Genomic DNA, 18723 nt, shown 5'->3' with positions numbered 1-18723 from the left:
GGCTAGTCTCCAGAAACTGGCAGCTGGCTACTTCACATGTGATCCACAGGATACCGCAGCCCCGGCAGAGGCCACCGAGGAAAAGCCCCTACTTCGTTTCACCTGTGTTCTCTCTTTATTCCTCTCTTCTCCTCCCTCTCACATGGTCCCTTTTTTTTTTGTGGGTGTACAAAGTGCCTAACAAAAGCAACTTCAGGAAGGGAAGGTTTGTTTTACCTCACAGTTTGAGCAGGTAGTCCCCCCACAGTGGGGAAGGCACGAGGGTGAGGTCAGCTGGATTGTGGCAAGTCACACTGTGTCTGCTGTCAGGAGGCCGATGATGGGTGCCCTTAGGATGGTGTCACCCACAGTGAAGCTGTGTCTTCATACTTCTCAGGCTCCTCTAGAACAGCCCCCCTCACGGGTACACTCATAAATAGATCTGTTTCCTAGGCGTGATACTGTTCTTGGCTATCATCTTGACTACATCTTGTATTAGCTAAAACTCAAATGGCTAGGTACACCTGTGAGGGATCTTTCCTTAATCACATCTTCAGAGGTGGGAAGATACACAATTAATCTGGGCCACACCTTCTGCTGGCAGCTTTTGCTCTCTGCCAATCTACTTCTTTGGGATCTTGCATATACTGAAGACTAGCTGAGACAGCAGCCTTATGAACTGATCAACTACTGGATTTTTGGAATTTCTGTTAGTAAACAGTTATAGCTTGACTAGCTGGACCACAGCCTGTAAGCCAGTCTGATAAATCCCCTTTCTATATAGAGAGAGGCCACAGAGGGAATGAATATATATATTTTCATTCTATTAAGTTCTGTTCCACTAGAGGACCCTACTACACTAAGTTAGTCTAATCTAGTCAAGCTGACAGTGAAGATTAACTCTTTTCTACTCTGATACCATCCTCCTACACACAAATGCACTTTTAAATCTAAATCTAGATTCTGCACGTGAACTGTGGTATTTGTCTGAGCCTGGCTTCTTGCACTCAATGTTCCATCCATTTTCTGAAAATGTCATGGTTTGTCTATCTGTTGATGGGTGTCACGGCTGGTTTTCTCTCCTGGCTGTTGTGCACAGTGTGAGCCGTGAGTGTGGCTGTGTGAGCGTGCGTGTGTTATAATCGGGAGTGCTGTGGGAGCTCTAGTTTTAGTTGTTTTTATGTGTATGTATGAATGCTTGCTTGGATGCCTGCACATCATGTATGTGCCTGGTGCCCGCAGCGGCCAGAAGAGAGGGTTGGATTCCCCCAAAGTCATTCATTCTTTTTTTTTTTTTTTTTTATCCAGACAGGGTTTCTCCCTGTAGTCCTGGCCGTCCTGGAACTCTGTAAACCAGGCTAGCCAGGGTTACTGGGAGTAAAATCATGTGTCGCTGCACCCCGCTTCATCATTCCTTTTCATTGTCAAATAGTTTCCATGCATGGATGCAGCAGCTCCTTGACCTGCTCATCACCTGAAGGGATTTTAGGTAGTTTCTAGTCTTGGGTGATGATAAATACGGCTTCTACACCAGCTCACAAAGCTGGTGTGGGGGCTGTGGGATAAAAGCCACTGACTCATACCCAGAAAGATGGGGAAGTTGAGGGCCATAGAGGAAATATGACCAAGGTTCCTGCAGAAAAGCAGCAGAGCTCTGTCCCTTCAATTGTCACTCCACTGCATCGGGCAGTCACTGACCACACCCAGCTTTGAACACTGCGATACAGAGAACTGGAGCCACGTGGGAGGTGCAGGCACCCACCGTGAACTCCTGGCATCCGGTTCACCGGCTTTCCTTTTGCACCCGCAGGTCTGATACCTGGCGCCTGGTGAACCCACCAGCACGACCCCACCTTGAAAACTCACACAGGGGCTCCTCTGCAGCCCACAGTGGGCACAAGATGACAGCCATGGCGACCAGGATAACAGCTCGTGTGGAAGGAGGTTACCATAGCAACCGCAGCATCTTCTGTACCATCCTATAAGCAAGAAGGCCTGCTTCAGGCCCAGGCCCCAGTGAGTGCTCAGAAGAACTAAGGCTAAGATTCTTGGGACAGAAAGTTATGCCTGGGAAGACTCCTAGATCCGCCCCACCTTATCCACCACTACTCCTGAAAAGTGGGCGTAGGCCTCCTGGGAACTAAGAACAAGGTACCTCTAAAACCCTTGAGCTCCACAGCCTTTGGCAGGAAGGAGCCTGGAAACATTTCCCCAGGAGAAAAAGGAATAGCAGTTGGAGTGTTTCCAGTCCCCCAGGACAGAGGTTATGAAGAGCTGCGGAAGCCAGACTGTACATGCAGTTTGTAGGTCAGTTATCCCAAGCTACAGAGAACCTCACTTTGCACAGCCCAAACCTAGACTCTTCTCAGGGTTGAGAGTACGTACTTCTGATCAAGGATGGAACTGTGGTGAGGTGGAGACAACTGCCCCATTTCCTGGACCTGCCCCTCTTGGTCCTTCTTGGCACTGTACCAGCCTCCCAGCTGCCTCTGGGGCCTGGGCTGTTTTTATTAAGACTGACACATGGCCCCGTGAGCAGGAAAGGGGCTTGGAACAAGGAGTTCCTCCTGAAAAGTTGCCCCAGGAATGACAAGGGGACATGCTGTAAATAAGAGGGGCAGGTGGCAGGCGGTTGCTGGGCCGGGCCATGTGGGGATAAACAACCGCCCCTGTCCTCAAAGAGTCCCCAAGTTCAGAGCATCAGCTCAGCGCCTGTCACAGGCTTCAGGCTGTATGTGAACACACATTGCAGCTGCCCCTGCAAGCTTCAGCCCGTCTAGACAGAGGTACCCTCTGACGTGTCCATGTCCTCATGGATGATTAGCTGCCTTGACCAGCCCTCCCTCACTCCCCACTCTGTGCCTTGGCTTGAGCTTGTTTTTTCTCCCTGGCATGCCCTTCCCAGCCATGTCCGTGTGTAGATCTGCCCTTTACTCAAGGTTTAGCTCAGACACTGCCATCTCCTCATGACTCTGCCCTTGCCCCAGGTGATAGTGTTGTCCGCCACGCTGAGCCTTGGTCGCCCTCCTGCTCCCTTTCAGGTCACTGAGCACTTTCTGCCTTGCTTTGGAACTCTGGGTCCATACGCTGTCCTGCCCATTTACCTGTGAACTCTGAAGGTAGCGCCACCTCTTGTGTGTCCTATGCCCTAACCCAGAGCCAGAGCTGAGTTAGTGGCCTAAGTGGTGAGAAGGCCAGCTCCCAAAGGGCTTCTGTAGACTGTACTGTGAATGTGACAAGCTTTGGGAGCCAGGTGGGCCCGGACCCCACTGGGGAGGGGGACTGTATGCAGGGCCAGCTCTGCCTTCATCCCTTTCCGACTTGGCCTTTACTGCAGGGCCCATGCCAGACTTTGGGGTCACTGTCCTGCACTGGGCCAGACCCCATGCTGGTTCTGTGGAGCCCTAGGTGCTGCTGTTGGGTGGGTGGGAACAGGGCACTCTGACTTCTCCCTGAGCACTCTGGGAAAAGGAAGACTGGCCTTTCCCACCTGCATCATTGTCCACTGCACTGTTTGGTGGCCCCAATGTGAGTCGCTGTATCAAGTACTGCCTTGGTTTTGTAAGAAATGACTCTTCTGTGAACCAAGTACTTACAGAAATCTCAATAACCAAATTAAAGTTCTATATTTTAAAGGAGGCGCTTCCGGGGTCTTACCTTGATCCACACATTTCCTGGAGTGTCAAGTGACCAGTAGGCCTCCCCACAGGTGCCACTGCCTGCACGGTGAGACTGCAGAACTTGGGACCCTCATCAGCTTGCTCCCGCCATAGCTCAGAATTCAGAGCTGAAGGGTCTCCATATCAGGCAAAAGCTGTAGCTCTAGTCCTGCTCAGGGCCCTTTCGGAAGACAAACAGGGGCTCTGTGTCTTCATTGGGATCACCCGGGGAGCAGGGTCTTCAGCTACATGAACATACCTTCCTGGACTTGGGTTGCTCCTCAGCATCCTAGTTTTTGCTGTACCTCCTCAGGCTTAGCGCTGCTTTAGTATTGCTTTTTTTACATTCATTTTGTGTGTGCACACATGTACATGTGCCATAGCACACATGTGGAGGTCAGGAGACAACCTTTGGGGAAGTTGGTTCTCTCCTCCCATGTAGGTTCCAGGGACTGAATTCAGGTTGTCAGGCTTGGGGGTGGGAGTGGGGCAAGGGCCTTAACACTAAGTCATCTCCTGGCCCTAGTATTAAATATTTTTGTCAACTTTCTTAATCTTAATTTTTTTCCCTAGAAAATGGTTTAACTCTCAGCAAGCTCACTCCTGAGCTAAGGTAAACTTTCCTCTTGACTCCCTTTCTTCTGGACAAGGGGCATTCAGGGACAGTTCCCTCTTGCTAGCATCTCTTGTGGGCTTCTTACTGCTTTGCTTTTGAAGCCATCATGTTTAGTTGAAGCCAGCCTTGAACTCTGGTCTCTCCTAGAACCTAGCGCTCATGCTTTTCAGCTGGGCTGGCAGCTAGGAAGAGCCAGTGGCTTTTCTGCCTTTGCTTCCCAGTGTTGGGAATATGGGTGCTAGGTTCCAAACATAGGTGTTTGTGGGACCTTTAACCATTGAGCTCTCTCCAATTTGTTGTTGTTAAGCCCTGCTGGTGTGGGTGTGTACATACCACAGCTCACCAGTGGAAACAGGGAAATTTGAAGGAGTTGGTTCTCTCCTTTCACAATGTGGACCCATGAAAGGCTTTCTGTCGACTTCTGTCTTAACTCCCTTGCAGAATCATGGCCACAGGATCATTTGGTTCTCTAGGTACAGCTCCCCTCTCCAGACCTCAGAACTTTATTATCAGTAGTGGGTCTGTCAAGACCTGAAACCAAAGCCAAGTGAGGCCACCAAGTTGATGACCCTTGCTCTCCACATTGTATTCATCTCCAGTCCCCATGCCTTGGCTAGCCAAGCCTTTCTTTGTGGTCTGAGCAAGGAAGAAAAGCTGTGTTATCACTTCCTGATTTGGCTGCACCATATGATAGCAGGCTGTTACATCAAATCCCACTGCCAACCTAACAGAGCCAGGAGCCTCCTCCAAGCCCTGTGGAGCTCAGCCCTCCTTTACCTACTCCATGGGCCTTCTAGGTCCTATTTGTTTCTTTTTCAAGACTGGCTTTCTCTGTAGCTCCAGCTGTTCCGACACTAGATCTGTAGACCAGGCTGGTCTCGATCTCTGGGATCCACCTTTCTGTGAGTGCTGGGCTTAAAGGTATGTGCCACCACCAGCTGGCTTCTAGGTCCTCTTTATACACTTTCATCCTTTTTTGGGGTGGGTGTGGAGTGTGCTCGAAATTCAGCCTAGTAAAATCTTTTGACTTTAAATTCCCCAGACTCTCCCAAACCCAGCACATGACCCAACAGGAGAAACATCTGCCACTTCGAACCACAGAAACAGCAAAGGGGGACATGAAGTCAAACCTGGGCCACCACTTTAATCTCTGCATAAGAGAGGCCCAACTGGAATGCTAGCTTCTGGCTGATGACCACGCTGAAGTGAGGCCTCAGGGGTGTGTGGTGGAGCACAGGAGAGCCTCAGACAGGCCAGAATTCACAATCCTCCTGCCCCAGTCTCCTGAGTTATAGGGATGTTCCACAAGGTCCAGTGCTTCCTTTCCAACAGAAGTGACTCTGGTCTGGGAAACACCTACTGAATCTTCTTCCGCTTTGACTGGCGGTCTGAGGTCTGGGCCGGAGGCAGTGGGACAGACAGAGTGCCTAGTCTGTGTTCCTCTTCCCTGCCATCTGCCAGGGACACCTTTCTTTTGGAGATCTTCAGCCTCATGGCTTTTGCTATCTCAGTCATCCTAAGGAAGAAACAGAACAAATGGAGAGGAGCCCTGTGTGCGCTATTCAGGTCTGGCAGCAGGGAAGAGCACCCTGAGGTGGGCTCTCTGCTTCCACCCTCATCTCACCCCCTAGGTCCATGGAGAATTCCTCTCTGGTCACAGCAATGCAAAGCCCACAGGGTAATCCAGAACAGAGAGCTGTGGGAGGCACAGGCCTAAAGCCCAGGCACCCATTTTGGGAGTGAGGTCTTAAGAAAGTCATTACTTTTCCAGACCTTAGATTCTTCATTTGTTTTTTTGAAAATCAATGAGGGACAGTGAATAAATTCAATGCCATGCCTTACAAAGAGAAGGCACTCAAAGTGTCTTGCCAGTCAACCATTCACTCATTGAAAACTGTCCTCTTGTCCCAAGATTTTCCCCTGTCCCTTAGCCATCAGGAATAGGGACCCGCCCAGGCTCTGCAGGGGACAGTGATACTCTGCTGTGCTCACCTTTTCTCACTGAGTTTCAAGTCCCTCTGCAACAGAGTCAGGTCGATCTGGAAGTTATTTATATGCAAGGCAAGTATGATTGCATATGCAGTGATTTTGGCCTTCATAGAGCTCGAAATTAAGTTCCGTAAGCTGCAGTCAATGGAAGGGAAGGAGAAATGACGTTAAATTCCAAATGCAAATTAAGGACACCAGAGCCTTCCTCTCTGTGGTCAATGTTCCCACTCCAGGGCGCCCAAGTCTCACAGTGAACAGTGCACCAGCCCATGACAGAGAAAGCACTGCCCACGTTTTTCCCATGTGTTGTGGTAGCACTGCACTCATGGAGGCCCTCTGTATGAGTCTGTTACTGTCTGCTCAGCAGGCCTGCTGGAAGCCCCACCCTCCAACCCCCAAACTCAGTGCTGCCTTGCTGCTTCCAAGCACAGTCAGGAGCAGGAAACACAGCCCAATCGAACAGCTGCAAGCAAGCCCAGGATGCTGCTGGTGGAAGTTCTGTCTTCTAAGTCACCGCACTGGCCACCCTTTGCTGGGGCACTGCAGTCATCAGGACACTTCACTGCAGGGCCTGTCCCACAGCCAAAGACAAAATGGACACTCCCAAGGGGACAGTGTATGTGATACACTGTGTCCTTCAGAAGCCCACCAAATGGCAGTGAAATCTTTGGCACCGGATCTCTGTGGCCATGAAACTGCAAGTTCAGCCCCCGCCCCCCACTGCCACCCCCACCTGCCTTCTTCCTCATAGACATAGCCCCTGACCTGCCATTGTTGTACGTCAGGCAGGTGAACTGCTTCAGCAGCTTGGTGTTGATGATGTGGGGGATCCCAGGGCCCAGGGGACCTACAACACAGAGTCGCATCAGATCATTTTCCTGGAAAGTCCACATGCCACACATCCCCTAGAGGGTCAGAACCATCACAACAGGGAACAGGGGCCCAAGAGCCAAAGCAGCCACTTTAAGGTCAGACACACAAGAGGTGCTTGCAAAGGGGATATGAAAAGATAGAGCAAACAAACTGATGAAGACTAAGAACACAAGATACTGGAAAATAAAGCAGCCTGCAGATTGAGCCAGGGAGATGGTTCAGCAAGTGAAGATGTGTGCCGCCAAGTTCCAGCCCAGGATGCACAGGCTAGAAAAGACTGATTCCCAAGCTATGCCCCGACCACGGACATAGACAGACATTCCCCACAACTACTGCAAATAAGTAAATGGAGGCGGAAGGTGTGAGACTGGAGTGCGAAACCTGAGAGTTGGCAGGTAGCTATGCCTCCATCCTTGGTGCCTTTCACGGCAACAGTGACAGACACACCTCATACTGGAAACCCCAGGTGTCTCCTGCTGGGTTTCCAACTCTGAGTAAGAGCGTATGACCACATATGATCATGGAAAGCAGGTGGAACTGGAATTTTGTTTTTTTGGGGTTTTTTTGTCTTCGTTTTTCGAGCCCCGGTTGTCCTAGAACTCTGTAGACCAGGCTGGTCTCAAACTCGGGGGTCTGCCTGTCTCTGCTTCCTGAGTGCTGGGATTAAAACTGTGCACCATCACCACATGGAGGAACTGGAATTTTTTTTAACATTACAAACTGACTTTCTCCGTCTAAAACAAGCTGTTACAACATTATCCCCTCCCCTGCTGCTGCCAAAAGAAGAAAAAAAAAAAATGCCAAGTATGGTGGCACACACCTTTAATCCCAGCCCTCGGGAGTCAGAGGTAAATGAATCCTGTGAGTTCAAGGACAGCCTGGTCTGTATGGTAAGTTCCAGGACAACAGGGCTATACAGTGATACCGTCTTAAGAAAGAAAAGCAACCTGCCCAAGCTTCTCCACAGCAAAGCCACAATTGTTCATAATTGATGTCTGCTCTAAGAGCCTCCCTTAAATTACTTGTTTCACTTGACCTGGATACACTGCTTTTCCTAACAAACAGAGGCAGTGAGTGCCCAGCCACCCTGTCCCCATTTCCCGAATAGAAGAAAGAAGTCCAAAGAGAAGAGGGCCCTGCGAGGTTCAGGCAGGCAGCGGGAGCAGGGGAAGGGCAGGCTGCACAGAGAGGGCCTGGGCAGACACCACAGCGGTGATGAGAAACTCGTGACAAGTGACTGGCTGGAAATAACTGGGGTAAAGTGCCGGTGGGGGCTTACTTTTCCCCTTTATCACTTTCTGAGCTCGGAATCTGATGAGGGCATCTAGAAACCAGACTCTTCGGGCTTGCCGGTCGCGACTCTCCTCATCTGATGGCAGAGACTTCAGCATTTCTATGACGAAGGAGCAGTGGCTAAAACAAGGAAGGAAACAGCAGCACATGAGGGAGGCCCAGGCTGTCAGGAGCCACCCCAGCACACCATCCCCGCGCCCTGCATGTGCCTGTGCAGCCAGGCCATGGAGACTAGTCCCATCAGGGGCACAGAGGGTTTGACGGACAGACCACCACATTGGATAAGGTAGGACAGCGATAGAGGATGCCTAAAATCAACCTCCACATGCATGCCCACAGAAACACCATCACACACACATAAATACACGTACACGCACACAATCAAAAACACTTAAAAGAGTAGGGCTGGAGAGATGGCTCAGCAGTTAAGAGCACTTGCTGTGGGACCCTAGTTTGTTTCCTAGCACTCGAGTTGGGCCCTTCACAGCTGCCCTAATCATAGATCTAGAGGATCCAATGACGTCTTCTACTGCACCCATACTCATGTCATATACACACATACATAATCTCAGAAAAGAAGGGAATAATTAGAAGAAAAGGCTCAAAACTAAGAAATAATGCAGCCATCATTAAAAAAAAAAAAAACAAAAACAAAAACAGTTGTTTTAGTGGCAAAAGAGGGATAGTCTCTATGTTATTCAAAATAAATACACAGTATTTAAAATGCACGTATTTGGTTTTGGAGGAGGTGGACAGCATGCAGTTACAGAGAAGCTTCCACCCTGGGCAGCACCCACACCCATGCTTCCTGTAGGCATTGCCAGTGACAATCGGCATCAACAAACAGTGGGGTCTGGGGCTAGCTAGTGGGTCCCAGGTTACAGCACCTTGCCACCGCCCCCTACCATAGGCTGTACACACATACGCTGGCCCTCTTCCTTGAATCCAGCCACAGCCCCTGAAAGCCTAGTGTCAAAGCTCCTTCATTCCAACGCTGAGCAAACACCTCCCACAGACCAAAAGGTGCTAATTTCTGCATGGTATCTGCAAGGCCTTGCTTCGTATTGGACTGCTATTTCCCATCATGACTCCCAGAAATGCCATCTGCCCAACGTACCTGTTCTCTTCAATCATCTTCAGTATGTCTTCTGATGTGACCTTTCTGAAGGCTTCAGATGGGCTCTCCAGAGCGTCATACTCAGCTGGGGACAGAACTGGTTGCAGGTCAAGAACATGACTGACCAAAATGGAAACCACTGAGCTAAGTCACCCCACAGGGCACCAGGTAAGAAAGCTAAGGCTCACAGAGAAGGGACTCGCAGAGGAAGGAGGGCAGAGCTCGGGGACCTGCATCTCAGACCCCAGCCCAGGGGTCACTTTCTGCCTGGCCCGCTCTCCCTTCTCCTCATCAGAGCCTCTGCCAGCATTTTCCAGTTAACCAGACCCACTGAGCAGTGAAGGTCTAGGTTGCAACCCTTCTTCAGTATGTCTGCTCAAGACTGTGGGACCAGCCAACTGTCTGTGGAGAATGACCCCCACAAGGCCAAGCTATGTCCGTTTGTCCTGTGGGCCTCTCAGTGCCAGGAAACCTAACCAACCAACCTCTTGCCAACAGCACTGGGAAAAGATCTGGATATCACGTTTATTAATGGCACAGGACCACGACCGCCCTTACACAGCCTGGCTCCGCCAATATGTACAGATACCACGGCCTGCAAAGTAGGCACCTTTCCAACAGCAAGGATACTGTCTTCAAATCTGTACACGTCTTCAGGCTTGGCTGCGTCAGCGTGGCAGGGAGGAAGGTAGAGGGAGTCATCCTGCGTGTCATCCTGCAAGGCGTCGCTGACCAGAGCTTTCAGTGAAAGAAAAGTAACATCAGTGTCCCCGTCTGGTTTCAGGGTCCCCAACACTGTGTGAACCGTGAGCAGGGGAGACCACGTGCTCTAAAACTCAAATCTGAACACCTGCCAAGATCTAACTGCCCATCTGGCTGATCTCCAGGAGTCACAGCCATGTGGAAGGTGGCTGTACTGTGTTTGTCCCCTGGCAACTCACACCAGAGTTAAAAGAGACGTGTGGCAGTAAGGAATTACTGCCTAACATCAGAGAAGCCACAACCCTGGCCAGGGGCAGGGCGTGCACATGTCCCTTCCTGTGCCTATGTCCTCCCCGGGCCTGAGGACAGGACAGTGTCATGTCTCTCCTGCTTCCAGAGCCGCTCCTGAGAAGAGCCTCAGCAAGCGGTGGGAAGGAATGCAGCCCTCTGGCCCAGCACTTGCTTCTGTGACAGATGCCCGGTCTTTCCCAGGCGCCAGCTGCTCACCATTCACCCCCTTCGTGTCGATGATATTTTCCGCAGCTTTAGCGACTGTGAGATTCAAAGATTCGCTGCCGACTTTGTTCATTCTCCTGGAGTTCAGGGACCGCTTCTGCTTGGTGCTTCCAAAGGCTTCAATGCAAGAATCCAACTGCGCAAGGAACACCTCCAGTCACTAAGCACAGCCTGGGCGGCACAGCTGTTGCCAGCTGTGTACGCACAAGCAAGCTGTGCGCTCCCTGAGCCTGGACTCCCTCACCTGCCAATCGGGCCAAGCCCTTCTCATACCTGTCCACCTCACGGCACTGTTTCACAACAACACTGAGGTTCGCTGCACTGACTCCCATGTACGAGTCTGTAGAGTTCCTTCAGTACAAAAAGACTCGACTAGCGTTTGGGCCTACCAATTCTGCATCAGGAATACACCTTGTTAACAAACCACGCCCTCTCCCGGGCCACAGCGTGGTCTTGCGTTCTCAGCAGCGCATGCACGCAGCACTGCAAAGTTAACCTGCCGCCCTGGGCTGTGATCACGTCTCTGAGCCTCCTCTGCATTGAGAAGTGCAAAGAACTTACGTTGTCTATGTGGATTCCCAAGCACAACAATGTCCTACAATGTGGACCAAAACCTAAGAAGTTTGCTGCTACGTTCCATCAGCCCAGATGCTGACACTAGCTGTTCACCTCGCCAGCACACCAGCAGGTCTGCTCCTTGGGAGACCAGAAGGCCTCTGCAGGTAGCGACCAGGCGCAGACCCACAGACCGACTGAGCTACAGCAGCCAGTGAGGCCGGAGTTCAGGGGGCTGGTACACTTATGGGAAAGCAGGCCCAGAAGGGGCTTCCTTCTCCGTCGCTCACCTTCTCCCTGAAAGTCTTGTTCTGATTCTCCAAGGGAGGCGGAGGCTCAATAGCATCTTCTGTGGAAACAGAGAACAGGAAGAGAACAGGAAGACAGTGTACCGTGAGGTTCACAGATGTGTTTTACTGTTGTTTTAGTGAGGTCTCACTGCGCTGTCCACGATGGCCTTAAACTCATGAGCTTAACTGATGCCTTGGACTCAACCCCAGCCACCGAGCTCGGCTCTGCAAGGCCTTAAAAATATTCATAGTGCTCAGTAGTAACTTAACATGAACCTAAGGAAAACATATCCATATTCCAAGATTTCCCTAACATGTACGTACACCTCAGTACATGGGTAAGAGAACTGGGAAATAGGTGTCCTCTGCTCCAGCCGCTTAATTCATAAACAAGGAAAACTGAGGCCTGTAGACATAGTGACTGGCCTCCAAAGGCCAGAGAGGATCAGAAACCAAATCCTTGTCTCTTCCCAGAAGTAGATTTGCTTTGCTGGTCAAAGACCTAAAGGCAGTTGTACACATAAAGCAGATTTTCACATGACACTATCCAACCTTCCACAAAGTATTCAAGTAGTGGGCAGTATAACCCAGTGAGCAAGAACACAAGCCAGGCCTAAGATAGCTCAGTAGCAGGTCACCTGACTAAGCCAAGTTCCAACAGTGGTTTAAAAAAAAGGAGTAACAGTACGTATAAAGTAATTATGTGGTGTTTATGCAAGGTGTTCAGAAAAGTGACAAGCATATAGCAAGGACCAAAATTAAAGTTTGGTGGGCACTAGCCAGAACAAGCTAGTACTTATGAGCTACGTACACAAAGGTATCGACAAAAATTAAACAACTTCAGAGTCTGAGGAGAAGACCCAGCGGTTCAGAGCACTTGCTGCTCTTGCAAGAGGACCCAGGTTCGTTCCCAGCACCCACATGGAGGCTAACAACCAGGTGTGACTGCAGTCCCAGAGGATCCAATGCCTCTTTAAACCCATGCATATAAAATAAACTTTTTTTTTTTTTTTTAAAGAATGTAAATAATTTAACCTTACTGGGTTGGCAGAAGGCCAGCAAGAAAAGGTGTTTGCCACTAAGTCTGAGGACCTGATTCCCATTCCTGGATCTGCATGTTGAAAGGAGAAGATCAACTTGCTTGAATTGGCCCGTGACCTCCACACATGCACTATGGTGTGGGTGTGCACGCATATAAGATAATGAAGAAATATAATGATTTTAAACCTGCATGGAAATTTCAAAACCGCATAGATGGCTGCAAGTGCAGCGAGCTTGCTGTCCAAACACGAGGGCCTGCGTGTGGGTCCCCAGCCCCATGTGAAGCGAGTTGTGATCTGGTACCCCACAGTAAGACGGGGAGCAGAGACAAGAGAACCCTAGGTTGCGAGCTCACTCGGAACCAACAAGACACGCTGTCTCAAACAGGTAGGTTCAGACTGACGCGGAGGCTCCGTTCTGAGCTCTACATGCGTGCTGTGGCGCAGGCCCACCTGCGCTCACACAGGGAGAACTAAAAGCCTGTGATGGAAACGCATGCGCATGCATGTTCTGTACTGATGACTAGTCATCTCGCCCTAAAGGCTGGTGCCTGACCCCACATCTGTAATCGCTGAAAAGACAGGATCTGACTTATTATCCACATAGTAGGAAATCAAAAAATGATTAATTTAAAAATATGTATCTATAATAACTTTCTAAATTAAAAAAGAAAAACAAAAAAACACCTAGCAAGAATATATCCTTTATGGCTGAGGATAATCTGTTTGCCCAGCACACACAGAGTTCTGAGTTCACACCCTCACCGTACACAGGTGTGTGTACGGTGGCACACACCTGTAACGCTGGCACTCAGGCGGGAGGACCAGAAATTCAATGCCATCCTCACCCACCCAGCAGATTTCAAGGGCAGCCTGGACTACATGAGACCTTGTCTCAAAAAAGTGTGTTGGGGGAGGAACCCACTTAGAAAAAAATTACAAATGCATTTTAGAAGCAAACATGAACTCATCCAACAAACCCAACCTACACAGCCTTTAACTGAATCATCACGTGAGGAACCTACCAGCAAACAGTGGCTGCATGTTGAACAATTCAGCATCATATACTTCCATCTGGCCAGAGGTCTTATTCAGAATTCCCACAAAGTGTCTAAGTAAAACAAACAAAAAAAAGGAATAATACCATAATAGGTTATTCAAAAGGTATTGTTTACACAATTCCCTTTCCTATTTACAAGCTCCCAGCTTCTCTCTACCAAAGGAAGGCATCCACTTGCTTACATCTAACGATAATCTCTTTGTGGAGAGGGAAGACAGGAGGTGATAAAAAGGGAGGGGACATAGATGGCTGAGGACTGAAAAAGCCAGCAGCGGGTTCTGACAACCAATCGCATTTAGAGCAGCCGCTCTTACGTGGAACCCTTCTGAGGTAATAATGTAGACTTAAACTAGAACTGTTGGCCCACTATAACTTTATGGAGACAGATACAAGTAAAACCTTGTTCCTCCTGGGGAGAGATCGATGTGAAGCAGGGATGACACAGTGTTAGGATTTAATCTGCGTCAAGGCTGAGGCCCAGGACGACTCTGAAAGGCCTTCCTGTGATTCCCTGTTGTGTCATGGGGCCCTATCTACACTGTGTTCTGTGAATTAGACTTTTGAGGCTGGACACACTCTTACACAGAAGACACCAGAAGTGAGTGTGGGGCAAAGCTGCCAGGGCCATTCATGCCACCAGTGACCCTGCTGGAGGATGATGCTGTTTCAACCCAGAGCCTTGAAGATACCAAATCCTCTGTCCCAAGGCAAACTTGAGGCAAGCTTTGACCTACTGATCACATTCTAAGTTAGCCGACATAGCTGTCTTTTAGGCTAAGACAGTCACAAATAACATCACACATAAAGGAGGTCCTTAGAAACCTAACAGATGCAGGTCATCTTTTCCTTTCCAGGTGTGTCTGGGTCTTGGTAAGCCTGCAGATCCATCTAACTGCCCCCGAAATAAAGACCACCACCACTACAACCCCGCTTTCACCTCTGTCACTGCCCCAGTCGTCCATTACCTGCAAAGAGTGTTGCACTTGAGGGCACCAGTCCCAAAGTTGTTTGCAACATAGGAGAGCCTGTCTGTTTCAGCTGCCTGAAAAACAGGGAGGGCTCCATTAGGAGCCAGCATTGAAAGGCACTGAGCCTGGGCTTGTTTTCACTGGGGCCTCAGGATCCAGGACCACAATGTACCAGCCCCAGAAACCTCCCAGATGATCCGCCTGTCATCTCTACAAGAATCTCAGGTGTCTCTTGGGGAGAAGGCAAGAAAACTTTGGGAAGGGAACCCCAAAGTGATAGGGAGTGACACGTGGGGATTGCATGAAATTAAAAAGCTTCTACACAGCAAAACAAATACTACCCAAAGTTTAGAGACAGCCTATGGAAAGGGATAAATCTTTGCCAAGTAGTAATAGTATTAGTCAAACAAGGGATTAATATCTAGAACATACAAAGAACTATAAAATTTAATTACCAAAAAAAAAAACCCCAAATAATCTTGTCAATAAGTAGGCTGATGAGCTGAATAGACAGTTCTCAAAAGAAATAACACAAATTGCCAATAAATATTTGAAAAGTATTCAACACCTTTAACCATCACAGAAATGCAAATTAAGGCTTTTTTGACGCCTGCTGAATTGGCTCAGTGGGCAAGGCATTTGTGATCCAAATGACAACCTGAGCTAGATCCCCAGAACCCACAGGTAAAAGAGCAGAACCAATTCCCTAAATTGTCCTCTGACTTACTAACACACCACACCTCACACACACACACACACACACAGACACACACACACACAAACACTTTCTCACACAAAATAAACTTTAAAAATAAAAAAGCAAAACCTACTTTGAGGGCCAGCAAGATGACCCAGTGAATAAAAGTGCTTGTTACTAAGCCTGACGACCTGACTTCAATCCCCAGGACCCACGTGTTAGAGAGAACTGCCTCCCCCAAGTTGTCCTCTGACCTCCAGTCGCGCACCACAGCATCTGGGCATCCCTTCCTCCTCTTCAAACACACACAAATAAGTAAATGTTTTTAAAAATTGCTTTGAGATTCCATCACACCCCAGTCAGAATGGCTAGTACCAAAAAAAAAAGCAAACAACAATGCCAGCAAAGACATGGGGAAAGAACCATTATTCACTGCTGGTAGGAATGTGAACCGTTGCTGCCACAATGGAAGTCGGTCCGATGGAGGGTCCTCAAAAGAGAAAATTGAAACTGCTGTATGAGGCACTTGTTCGACTCCTAGGCATACACCCAAAAGGACTCTTCGGTCAGCGCACAGCACACACACTTCTACAACCATGTTTGCTGTGGCCCTCTTCACAAAAGCCTGGAAATGGAACAGCCTAGCCCGTCATCCACAGAAAAACGGAAAAAGAAAATGTGGTACATATCCACTACAGAATTTTTTTCAATCATAAAGAAAAATAAAATCACAATATTGGTGGGAAATTATTAAATTAAGTGAAATACATCAGGGTTAGAAAAACAGATACTTTTTTCCCCCATATGCAGGATCTAGATTTAAATGTGTGTGTATGCCTGTGCACACAGTCGGGACATGAACATAGCAAGGAATCGTGAGAAAAAGAGATGCAGAGAAGAGAAATGAGAGCGTAATATAACATGTTAGCAATGAGATACGTGCGGGTTGTGGGTGTTTTGCCTATAAGCATGTCTGTGTGCTTTGTTCGTAGTGCCGGCGGAAGCCAGAAGAGGGTGTTGAGTCCCCTGGGACTAGAGTTACAGACAGTATGTGTCTCTGTTGATGCTGGAAACTGAAGCCAGGTTGTCTGGAGGAGCAACAAGTGCTCTTTACTACTGAGCCATCTCTCCTGCCCAGGATGTCATGCAGAGGGGCAGGGGAACAGGGGGCATGGAGGAGGGCAGTGGGCAGAAGGCCGTGGGAATACTGATGAAAATTTTAAAGTGAGAGGAAAAAGTTCTTGAGTGAGCAGCACCACAGAACTAGACGGTTAGGTCTTCAAGCACTTATGGGGGCCGTGACTGTCAGTAATTGCCTTGGCCCAAGACCTAGATCTCTGCCAACCTTTCTGATACGAGCTCTTCCTATATCCCCAGGGACACTGGAAATGGCTGGCTAGCTTCCAATCACAGCCAAGCTTTTCTTCGCCTTCTTTTCACTTTGGACACCAAACCTCCCCCACTCCAAGGCATCATTCCTAGGAAGGAGTCAGACAAGCAGAGACTTCTTTCTCTGCTGAGCTCCCTTAGACCCCAAGCTTTGTCTATTGTGTGTGTGTACTACTTGGAGAGCTTGCATCTCTGGAAAGCAGATGTTCTTAACTCTGGCATCTACCAGACAGAGACCAGAGATGCCAATAAACACCCTGTGCAGCCTGGCTGTGGTGGCGCACGCCTTTAATCCCAGAGCCTGGCACTTGGGAGGCAGAAGTTGGTGGATCTCTTGAGTTCAAGGCCAGCCTGATCTACAGTGTGAGTTCCCAGGACAGCCAGGGCTACATAAAGAACCCCTGTCTCAAAAAACAACAACAGAAAGCATCTTCTCTGGGATCAGGGGTACTGGCTGCAGTTCCAGGGGGCCTGATTCCCAGGACCCACAAGGTGACTCACAACCATCTGTAACTCCAGTTCTAGAGGATCATATCTAGCCTCCACCAGCCACACACACGGTACACAGATAAAATGAAAAACACCCACACACAAAATAGTATTGAAGCCGAGCTCTGAAGAGTGAGTCTCCTAAGATTTGCAAATTTCATTTAGGTGCTTCCTTAGCCTGCTACATGAGGACGGACGTGGTTAATACTCAGTAAGTTCATGTTGGGAGAAAAAACACATGAAGCTGTGAGTGGCTAGTAGTGCATACTTTTAATCCGAGCACTAGGGAGGCAGAGACAGGTGGATCCCTGAGTTGGAGACCAGCTAGCCAGGTCTACATAGCGAGTTCTAGGATAGCCAGGGCTAATACAGAAAGCTAAAACTCAAATGTAGGAAAAGTCATCAGTTCATCCAAAATCTTGCTACTCAATGGAGCCACAGTCCCATTTATCGCACAGTCCCTGCTTTTCTCCCCCTCTGTCCCTCCCACATCTGCCACACCAAGAACCTGCTGAGGCCCTCAGCGCCCAGACAACCTGCACCCGCAGCACTCACCAGGATCCGGTGGCTCCTCTGCCTGGGGTTTCCCGAGTCGCTGCTGTTGTACAAGGTGAAGCGCATGTTGCCTGGATTCTGCAGCTTCCCATTGGAGAACTGGACTGTAACAGTGTAACCCAAGAATGAGCTGAGAGCAGGTCCAGCAGGCTGTGGTGGGGAGCCCGTAGCGAAGGCAAGGGAGTTCACGTCCAACTTTTAGGGGGACTGAAGGAAGTGCTAGTCTAGTTTTAAAGAGGGAGATGGAGGAGGGGTGGGGAAGCGACCTCTGCGCAGGGGTTGCGACAAAAGAAAATGACTGAGGGAATGTCCGCAACTGGCAGGAGAGGGAACGCTGCTCCGCAGAGGAGAAAAAGGGCGAATGAGAGACCTGCTGAGGTGGCAGGTCCTGGGAACTGCCCTGAGAAGTGTCCTCGCGTGGCTGTGAATGGGGACAGACGGCTGGGGGTAGGGGGAGTGGCGGGAGCCCTGTCCCAGCTCCTGGCAATGGGCAGGAGGGCAATCGCGGTTCCCAGAGGGAAGGGGATGGGGCTACGCAGAACTCTGCTCTGGCCCAGCAGTCTTTACCCAGCACAGCTTTCTGCCTGTCGTCAGGCTCTCCACAGTACAGCCACCTTGCACTCTGCAGCACCTCTGTCTCCGTGTCTCCAGTCTGGCCATCGAGCTCGAGAGACGCCGGAGCAGCCATGAGTTCGCCGGTTCACACGCGGACCCCAAAACCGGAAGTGGCGTTCTGGGCCCTGCCCAGAGCACGCGAGCAGTGAAGCCACGCCCCTCGCAGGGTGGAGCTTCGTTCCCGCCCACTCTTAGGCTCCTCCCGCGATGAGCACGCCCCCTGTGTGAGGTACAGTACCTCCTCTTTCATGGGAGAGATCGACAAATGAGCACCTTTGCTTTAGTGACATACTGCTCACTACGGGCTCTAAGCTATCAGAC

General features: G+C 49.7%; 2 protein-coding genes across 3 annotated transcripts in view; one reads left to right on the top strand and one right to left on the bottom strand.

Moving 5' to 3' along the window:
- Nucleotides 1–3897, top strand: part of Fbxo10 (F-box protein 10) — a 46018-nt gene extending 42121 nt beyond the window's left edge. For both annotated transcript variants that reach the window (XM_055605340.1, XM_055605341.1), the window contains exon 11: nucleotides 1790–3897. In XM_055605340.1, coding sequence (XP_055461315.1) covers nucleotides 1790–1964 — 175 coding nt within the window. In that variant the 3' untranslated portion in view covers nucleotides 1965–3897. The remainder of the gene's footprint in view (nucleotides 1–1789) is intronic.
- Nucleotides 3898–5378: 1481 nt separating this feature from the next.
- On the bottom strand, nucleotides 5379–18496 carry Polr1e (RNA polymerase I subunit E). Its single transcript, XM_055605230.1, has 12 exons — nucleotides 18355–18496; nucleotides 17788–17891; nucleotides 14655–14731; nucleotides 13655–13740; nucleotides 11590–11648; nucleotides 10736–10880; nucleotides 10157–10264; nucleotides 9527–9623; nucleotides 8396–8529; nucleotides 7009–7090; nucleotides 6247–6378; nucleotides 5379–5770 (listed from the first exon to the last, which is right to left on the bottom strand). The coding sequence occupies exons 1-12, from the start codon at nucleotides 18473–18475 to the stop codon at nucleotides 5611–5613; spliced, it is 1305 nt and encodes a 434-aa protein (XP_055461205.1). The 5' UTR covers nucleotides 18476–18496; the 3' UTR covers nucleotides 5379–5610.
- Between the last annotated feature and the right edge of the window lie 227 nt (nucleotides 18497–18723).

The sequence above is a fragment of the Psammomys obesus genome, unplaced genomic scaffold (genome assembly GCF_907164565.1).
Source record: "Psammomys obesus unplaced genomic scaffold, mPsaObe1.curated_primary_1811, whole genome shotgun sequence".
NCBI classification, from domain to species: domain Eukaryota; kingdom Metazoa; phylum Chordata; class Mammalia; order Rodentia; family Muridae; genus Psammomys; species Psammomys obesus.
This window is presented reverse-complemented; position numbering and strand designations above follow the sequence as displayed.